Below are 8986 nucleotides of genomic sequence, written 5' to 3'. Positions count from 1 at the left end.
AGATGAAAAGAAAGAAAAATTAGATGGACAACTTACATTTAAAAGAATGTCCTTAACAGAAAGACTTAAAACATATGCATAGAACCGTTCTTAGTGAACAAAAACATGGGGACACAAGCAAAAGTGCTATTTATGAAAAATGCAATAATATTTTTAGATAACAAGAGACCAAAATGCAATGAAATTGCAACATAATTTCAGAAACAAATCCCTTCAAATGATGAGAAAGCATAAGAAACTCTGTCAGTACTTCTTACAACTTATGAATCATTTATCTGACAAAAAAATCCAGTAGCTACACTTAACATTCAAGAACTTTCTAATAATCTGCTGATAAACACATACAATCAGACTGGCTTTTCAGGAAAACGGTGTCTGGTGTCCTAGAACCACCGCCAAAATGTTAGCAATAATAGCAACAGAAAATAGCAGAGCTGTGCAAGAATTATTAAACAGGGGTCCATTTATAGCTGAAAAATTACATAAGCAAATAAAATACATGTCTTATTGACTCATTCAGTCAGAAAACTGGAATTCAAACTATCGTCTGATTTTACTAAATTTTCTTAACAATTATTATACACTGCCACCAATCAGCAAATGCTCTATCAGTCATGAATGCTACATTTCTAAAACTACAACAATTACATTCAGGAAAAAAAGAATAAAAGAGAATATGATGTATCTGGTTTTCTTGGCATTAATCTCCACCAACAACAAAACTTCCTCAATGCAGGCAGGAAACAAGGTTCCTACATCCTCCTAATATGGCATCATCCTTGACTCATGAAACACGGTGATCGCACAACGAAAGAAAAACGCTAAGGAACAATCACAAGAATCATAACGAACAAGAATTCAAAGACATTATCACATGGTTAAAAGAATCAGTCACTCATCAGCTTTCTTCACATCAGAATAGTAATTCAAGTACCACCGCACAAATTTCTTCAAACCACTATGCAGATCTGTGGTCGGCTTATACCCAAGCTCTCTCTGCGCGTAGCTAATGTTGGCATGTGTAAACTGAACATCACCATTCCGTGGCAACCTCATTATGTTCCTCTTTGCCTTAGCCTTCAGAAGCCTCTCCAAAATGCCCACAAGATCACTAACCGACACCGGTGAAGTATTTCCCAAATTGAACACCCTCAACTGGTCAATCATGTTTAACCATCCAATATGTACTGGCCATGCATATAAATCTCATGCCAACATTTATAACCAACCTTCAATCATTTTCCATTCCAAAACCATGCCAAAATTCATTATTTTTAGCCCGTGAATCATTCCATATATACATCATACCCAAATCATGTTAAACTCATAAGCCACAAACCATAATTTATCTTGCTCATACAAAATCACTAAATTCATGCTTTAAAATGTAAAATCAGTCAAAACATATGACCAACATCCACAAACAAAGAAACCACAGAGCAAACACACTCCTCGCCCAACTCCTCGCTCAGGCAAAAGGGTCTTGCTCAGGCGAGAGGTTTCCCTCGCTCAGGCGAGCTCCCTTCGCCTAGGCGAGGGCTCGAACCACGAACAGTGGCGCTGTCGCACCCTCTCGCTTAGGCGAGACCTTATCGCTTGAGCGAGACAGGCTCTCGCTCAAAACAGGAGCTCGTCGCCTGAGCGACAGCTCACGCAAGCAGCCTGGGCGAGTTATTGCTAATCTTGCCTAGACACACTCGCTTGGGCGAGAAAACCAGAACCCTCCACTGTTCGTGCAGGCAACATGCATCCAATCGAATCAAACCATGTTTTAACAGCTCCCAAACAATTATAATGGCAAGCAAACATCAAACTCACGGAACATAACCAAAGCAAGTGGGAAAAACGCAAGAAAACAGTAAACCCTAACTTCCCTTACCTGGAAAGGGGCTAACAAGAGCACTTTGGCGCTAAACAGTGAGCACCGCAACTCTAAGAACGTACTCGAGAGCTGAAAAATAATGGAGCAGGTTCAAGACGGGTTACCAATGTGAACCCTAAGTAGAAGTACGACTACAGAGTTGAAAGTAAGGGAGATACGGAGAAGAATCACCTTACGTGGGTGGAAAATGAGTTGAACTTGCTTGAGGATGAATGGATCTCGAAACCCTAGCAGAGCTTCTATAAAGGAAGGGGAGCGTATGAGGGGCTGCTTGCGAAAGTGAGAGCTGAATGGGAGACCCTGACAGCTTTAGGGGCCTTAGCACCTTATGGGCCAGCCCTTAGGCCCAACATATATAAGACTAGCCCTTAAAACATTAGGGCAGAAATAATTGGGCCTTACATTCTCCCCAACAACAAAAATTTTCGACCTCGAAAATGAAAACTTACCAGAAAAATAGATGTGGATGTGACTTCCTCATATCCTCCTCTAACTCCCACGTAAAGTCACCTGTCCTCCGATCTCAGATGACCTTGACAAGGCGGACCGGTTTTCCTCGACGTTCCTCTACTCAACTATCCTCTAAAGCCACGGGTGGTACTTCTATAGTGAGATGCTCTCTGATTTTGTACATCCTTTGCTTCCAACACATGAGATGGATCAAACACGTACTTCCTCAACTGTGACACGTGAAATACCGGATGAAGATTTGCCAACTGAGGAGGCAAGGCAATCTCATAAGTCACTGGCCCAATCCTCCTCGAGATCTGATAAGGGCCAAGGAACTTAGGAGAGAGCTTCATTGAGCGAAGAGCCCTTCCTACACTAGTGGTTCGGGTCACCCTCAAGAATACATGATCTCTAACCGCGAACTCCAAGGGTCTCCTTCTGCGGTCTGCATAAGCCTTTTGTCTACTTTGTGAAGCCTACATTCTGTCTCTCACCATTCTCACATTCTCGGTGGTCTGTTCTAACAACTCTAGTCCGATAAGCATTGTTTCCCCATCTTGATACCAACACAGAGGAGTCCTACCCTTCCTACCGTATAGAGCCTCATATGGCGTCATGCCAATGCTCGCATGAAAGTTGTTGTTGTAGGTGAACTCTATCAAAGGTAGGACTTCATCCTAAACACCCAAGTGATCCAGTACGCATGTTCTCAACAAGTCCTCAAGCGACTGAATCGTCTTCTCAGACTGGCCATCGGTCTGAGGATGATAGGCTGAGCTCATAGTTAGTTTGCTAGCCAGAGCACTCTGCAAAGTTTGCCAAAACTGGGAAGTGAATCGCAGATCTCTGTCTGATACAATGCTCGGAGGTACTCCATGCAACCTCACAATTTCCTTAATGTACAATTGGGCCAACTTGGCCATGGACATCCTTAGGTTCATCGCCAAGAAATGAACACTCTTGGTCAGTCGGTCCACTATGAACCAGATGATATCATGCCCCCTAAAAGTTCATGGCAAATGGGTCACAAAGTCCATCGAGATGCTATCCCATTTCCACACCGGTATATCCAAGGGCTGTAGGATCCCACCAGGTCTCTGATGCTCCACCTTCGCCTTTTGACAGGTTAGGCAGGCTGATACAAACTGAGCCACATCCTTCTTCATTCCTTGCCACCAGAAAGTCTCATTGAGATCTTGGTACATCTTAGTCATGCTAGGATGCATGCTAAGACGACTCTTGTGTTCTTCCTCAAGGATTAACCTTTTCACCTCAGCATCATCTGGTATACACGGTGAAAAGGTTAACCTCAAAGATTAACCTTTTCATAACAATGGAGGGAGTTATGAAGAAAGGTGTAAGCAACGGTGAAAAATGTCCATGATACCTTGAATTTCATATCAAATTTGACAATTAGACATGTATTAAATGATTATATTTAAGGGGAAAACAATCCTTTTTGACTTATGATACTGAATAAGGTATTATGAATTGAAGTTTTATGAATTTTAATGATATTTGGTTATTTTGTAGTGAATATAAAAGAAAATATCAAGTATGTAGTTGAGCCACAATTATTGGTGTTGAGTCATGGAAGTAGAAAAGATAGGATATCATATTTTGACTTCCTAGTTGAGCACAACAAATTGAAGTTGAGCCACATGAGTGAACCCTTTTTGCAAGGAAAGATGGAACACCAATGCATGAGGTTGAACAGTCAAGAAAACCTTCCCATAAAGGAAAGGTAAAATGCTAAGCACGAGAACAAGGGGCTGAATTGATAAGAAAATCCTCCATAAAGGAAACCTTTGTCGTTGAGTGCAAAAAGTTGGGCTGAGCACTTTATATAAATGAAGACCTCATTTCCTCATTTTAGGTATTGTGGAGGCTCAAATATGCAATAGCAGAGTAGGAATAGGTCTCTGAGACAAGAGAGAGATACTTTTATTGTAAATCCTATATGTAGATGTTGTTGGAATTGTATTATAATATTTTATAAGTAGTTGAACTCTCTCGTGTTGAGGTTAGATGTAACCAACTCTAATTCTTTGTACTCCTACTTCTTGGATATTTATCTATGCTATCATTAATAGTTTGTTTTGATTTATGCTTAGTGATGAATTGACCACTCATCTACTTAGCTGGTTTGGATTAAGTTGGAAAATTGGTTTCAAGTCAAAACAAATCATCACACTCTAGTTAAAGGCTTCCACGTGATTTAAAAGGAGTCTTCGGTGAAAGTCTTGTAAATTAAAGCAAGGATTCATTCAACTAGGAGTGGAGGAATCATATTAGATTTGAATTCCTTAGATTCTAAGCTGCAAGAATGGGCCTAGACCTACCTTTAAGAGTATGGAAGAGATGAAGAAAAGGCGTGCAGACAACATATGAATAACAAAGGCCCCACCTCATCGACTCCAACCCAACCGGGGCCAACTAAGCAACCCCGTGCGGAACATGAGCAAACGACCCAATAAGGAAGTAAGAAGGCCAGTAAAGACTATAACCCGTCCGCCACAACCATTGTGGATACAGTCGAAATACACACTTTCACTGTGGGAATTGTGGACTCCCTTCCACTAGATCACTGAAAGATGGAAACGTTTGATAAATATGATGGAACGACGGACCTGGATGAATATTTGTATGTTCGCAACACACATTGCCTTTTATACGTCTATCGATGCTATTTGGTTTAAAGTGTTACAGATGTCTTTAAAAGAATCAGCGCTATGGAAATGAGAAAACAAACAACAATAACGTGTACCTTTTTGAATTCAATAAAAGAAAAGTTAGTGTTCTTAATATGCAGAGCATTATTACTTTCCTCAACTTTGGCTCAATAGAGTTCACTCTTGACAATTGGATAAAAGATGGCACATGTCTTGACTCATCAACTGATAGATCAAAACTTCATGGAAAGGTAAAGATAATGGTAGTTTGAAACTTGAGAGTTTCTCAACCACTTGTTGCATTGATGGCCTCAAGTTTGGTTTTGAGCACAAACATGATAATGCTAGTGTTATCACAAGACTTATATCTTGAGCTTCCTTCCTAAGAGGGAAAGGAAGACGCGAATCCAAGAGATCTTTCACAAACATATTTTGAGTAGTTGGGTTTGATAACAATGAGATTATCTCTTTGGGATGTATCCCCATTAATGTTTCCAAAGTCACCACTCCGAAACTATAAACATCGCACTTCTTTGTCACGCTCAATGTATAAGCTAGCTCTGTTGTGAACAAAAAAGTAAAGAAAGTTAATTCCAATTATAAAAGTTCTACAAAAAGATATTGTTGTTTTGTAATAGAAAATAGCATTCACCTGGAGCAATGTAGCCATAGGTGCCAACTACCAAGGTTTGATTTGAAGAATCAGGATCAAGGAGTCTAGCTGTGCCAAAGTCTGAGACATAAGCCTCTAATTGTGAGTTTAATAGAACATTGCTACTTGTTACATCTCGATGAACAATTGGTGGGCTGCAATCATGATGCATGTAGGATAAAGCCTTTGCTATCCCTTTAATGATATTCACCCTCTTACTCCAATTCAGCTCCACAGCTTCAACCTCGTTATTCAAAATATAAAACAGACTACCTCTTTCCATGTATTCATATACAAGAAACATACACCGGTTGTGGAGGCAATAGCCATGAAGCTTTACGATATTTTTATGACGGATTTCTGTTAACATCTTCACCTCATTTCCAAAACTTTTGTCAAATGATGGGTTTTGAGATTCCACACGGTGGAGCTTTTTTAACGCAACAATATTTCCACTGGGTAGTTGTGCTCTGTAAACACTACCATATGCGCCAGTCCCAATACAGTACTTGAGGTCAAAGTCTTCAGTTGCTTCAATGATATCCTCAAATGCAATTTTACCATCATAGTTCCATATAGAAAACAAGTCTCCATTCTTTGTTGCTATTCCTTCACACTTTTTCTTAGGCTTACATCTTGAGAAATATAATATTGAAAGGAGTAATAAAAGAATGAAGAAAATGATAGGAAGAACAATTAGCATGATCACAGGCTTACTTTTCCTAGTTTGAGGATTTGTTTGGTGCAGCAAGTGGCAGTATGTGAAATTGGGCATGTGGTGATCATTGATTAATGAGTCTTCCTGGAAATAGCAGTAATCTGGTAGGTTTGATTTTATGTCAAGGTCTTGTGAGAAGTCAAAGGAATTGTATGCAAGGTTTATGTATGATAGACTAGCAAGTTCCTTGTGTATTTTGCCCGAAAAATTATTATAACTAAGATCCAATCGACTAAGTATGAAGCTTCTTCTAAAAAGAAATGGAATCTCACCAACAAGAAAGTTGTGACTCAGACTGAGGTCATTTATACAACCAATTTCAGAGGTTATTGTCCCATTAAATAAGTTATGGCTCAAATCAACTGCTGTATAATAGGGACATTTCATGGTTTTTAATGGTATTGAACCACATAACTGATTTGACGAGAGATATAAAGAGGACATTTTTTCCATTTGCAAAAGTTTTGGAGGTAATAAACCTGAAATCTTATTATGAGAAAGTTGCAAAACTTGTAATTTGGTCAGATTTCCTAATTCTTCGGGTATGTGCCCTTGTAATATATTAGAATCAAGGTAGAGGTGTGCCAAATTCTCCAACCGGCCTAAACTATGAGGGATTGAACCGTTGAGGGAATTATATGAGAGATGTAATCTTTGTAAACTATTTAAATTTCCAAACTCTACTGGTATAGGACCAGTAATTTGGTTAGATTGAAAGTTCTTTAGTTGACCAAAAGCAGGAGGAATTGAACCTGTGAGTGAATTACCCGAGAGAAGTAATATTTGTAATTTTGTCAAATTCCCTAATTCTGTCGGAATCCTGCCTTCAAGTTTGTTTGATTCAAGATAAAGATATTGCAAATTGATCAATTGACCCAATGTAGATGGGATTGAACCTGCTAGAGAATTCTTACATAGAAATAAGACCTCCAATTGTGTCAAGTTACCAAGTTCCGGTGGTATTAAACCTGCAATTGGATGAGAGTAAGAAATAGTTTTAACCATTAAGGTATTTTCAAATTTGTTTGATTCAAGATAGAGAAATTGCAAACTCATCAATTAAGCCAATGTAGATGGGATTAAACCTGATAAAGAATTATCACAGAGAAATAAGTTCGTCAATTGTGTCAAGTTACCAAGTTGTGGTGGTACTGAACCTACAATTGGATCAGAACAAGAAACAAGAAAGAGATGGTTAGATTCTATTGTTGGCAAGAAAGAGATGATTAAATTACATGAGAAATGAGAGAAATATAATTACATGTTATTACCTTGAAGTTTGTTTGCATGAAGAAGGAGAGCACGCAAGTTCTTCAAATTACCAAGTGTAGATGGGATTAAACCTGTTAAAGAATTCTCAGAGAGATATAACATCTGCAATTGTGTCAAGTTACCAAGTTGCGGTGGTATTGATCCTGCAGTTGGAGGAAGACAGAGAGAGTTAGAATTTGTAAGAATGAAATGAAGAGAATTAGAAGAGGTTACCATGGAGATGATTGTTAGACAAGATGAGATAGGTAAGGTTTGTAAGTGACCCTATTTCTGTGGGGATGCTTCCTCCAAGACCCATTCCATCTAGATACAGATACTCTAAATTGGGGAAGGCAGTGACGTTCAACTTCTCAATCCAAAGCAATTCTTTTGATGAAGGAATGTTCATCGTTGAACCACCAATAATAATAACATTTCCTGCTAGATTGCAAGAGATACCGTCCCAATCACAATGGTTTGTGATATTTGGGTAATCATTCCACCAACCGCTGTGAAGCAAAGCCTCTCGTTCCTGATTCATGGAAGAAGAATGTATGGCGCCACCAATAACAGATGATATCATATAAAAGACTATAAGTAGTAATAGTTCCTGATTCAAATGCCTTCTGTAACTCATCAACTATATAATAGTGACCCATGGAAACATGCTTTCAAAATTCTTCTCAACCGTTTTCAGCGAAAAAATGGAAGTCCAAAGACGCGGTTTTTCAGAAGAGTTAATAGGATTGGTTGAAAGATATATATGATACATTTATAATACCAACTAGTTTACACCTAATAGCTTGGACCCATGGCCCCTGTGTATTTATTTTACCAATGTTCAGCACTTCTGAGGTTGGTGCACTCTCTTTAATGCATTGCCGATGGACTTAGACGTAAATTCACTTTTCATGCATTCACTTTTTTGTGCTCAATCATCCTACTTACACACTCGTTTGCACATGGAACATTATTCTTATTTGATTGAATGTATGTAAAGGTTTCTGCAAAATAATTATGATAGGATTGGTTGAAGGGTCCATGTTTGTAGAAAGATGAAAATGTGTGTGAAGTGCATTCAATGAGGAATCCGTATGAGAAAGTGCAGTGCTAATTGATTGACTTTCTGCCCTTCATGCAATTTCTTTCAATGCCCCTTCCAGTGTGGATATATCTTTTACCGTCGTCTTCAATGTATATCGAAAAGTACACTTAATTAGTCAACTCTTATTTTCATGTATTAAGAAGAAGATCACTGGTTGGAGAGGAACATCAGCAGTTGAGTTAAAGAACAACACTTTAACAACAAAAATATATTGCACACCAACAACAGCGATTCAAGAAGTGTACGCGAGGTTGAA

General features: G+C 38.8%; 1 protein-coding gene across 3 annotated transcripts; it reads right to left on the bottom strand.

Annotated features, from left to right (window-relative positions):
* Positions 1-601: 601 nt before the first annotated feature.
* LOC146883284 (uncharacterized) lies at positions 602-8328 on the bottom strand. Of its 3 annotated transcripts, XR_014985161.1 has the most exons (5): positions 7646-7940; positions 7460-7531; positions 5657-7342; positions 2054-5564; positions 602-1951 (listed from the first exon to the last, which is right to left on the bottom strand). XR_014985161.1 is itself a non-coding variant. In XM_085667773.1 (4 exons), the coding sequence occupies exons 1-4, from the start codon at positions 7860-7862 to the stop codon at positions 5182-5184; spliced, it is 2358 nt and encodes a 785-aa protein (XP_085523899.1). In that variant the 5' UTR covers positions 7863-7940; the 3' UTR covers positions 602-5181. The 3 variants fall into 3 exon arrangements, 2 of the variants coding, with proteins under 2 accessions (XP_085523899.1, XP_085523900.1); XM_085667773.1 differs by having other exon boundaries at positions 602-5564; XM_085667774.1 differs by lacking the exon at positions 7460-7531 and having other exon boundaries at positions 602-5564; positions 7860-8328.
* Between the last annotated feature and the right edge of the window lie 658 nt (positions 8329-8986).

The sequence above is a fragment of the Vigna unguiculata genome, chromosome 10 (assembly GCF_037176805.1).
Source record: "Vigna unguiculata cultivar grain cowpea cultivar isolate G323 ecotype 2 chromosome 10, ASM3717680v1, whole genome shotgun sequence".
Lineage (NCBI taxonomy): Eukaryota > Viridiplantae > Streptophyta > Magnoliopsida > Fabales > Fabaceae > Vigna > Vigna unguiculata.
The sequence above is the reverse complement of the archived record's forward strand: the minus strand, read 5'-3'. Positions and strand labels throughout refer to the sequence as shown.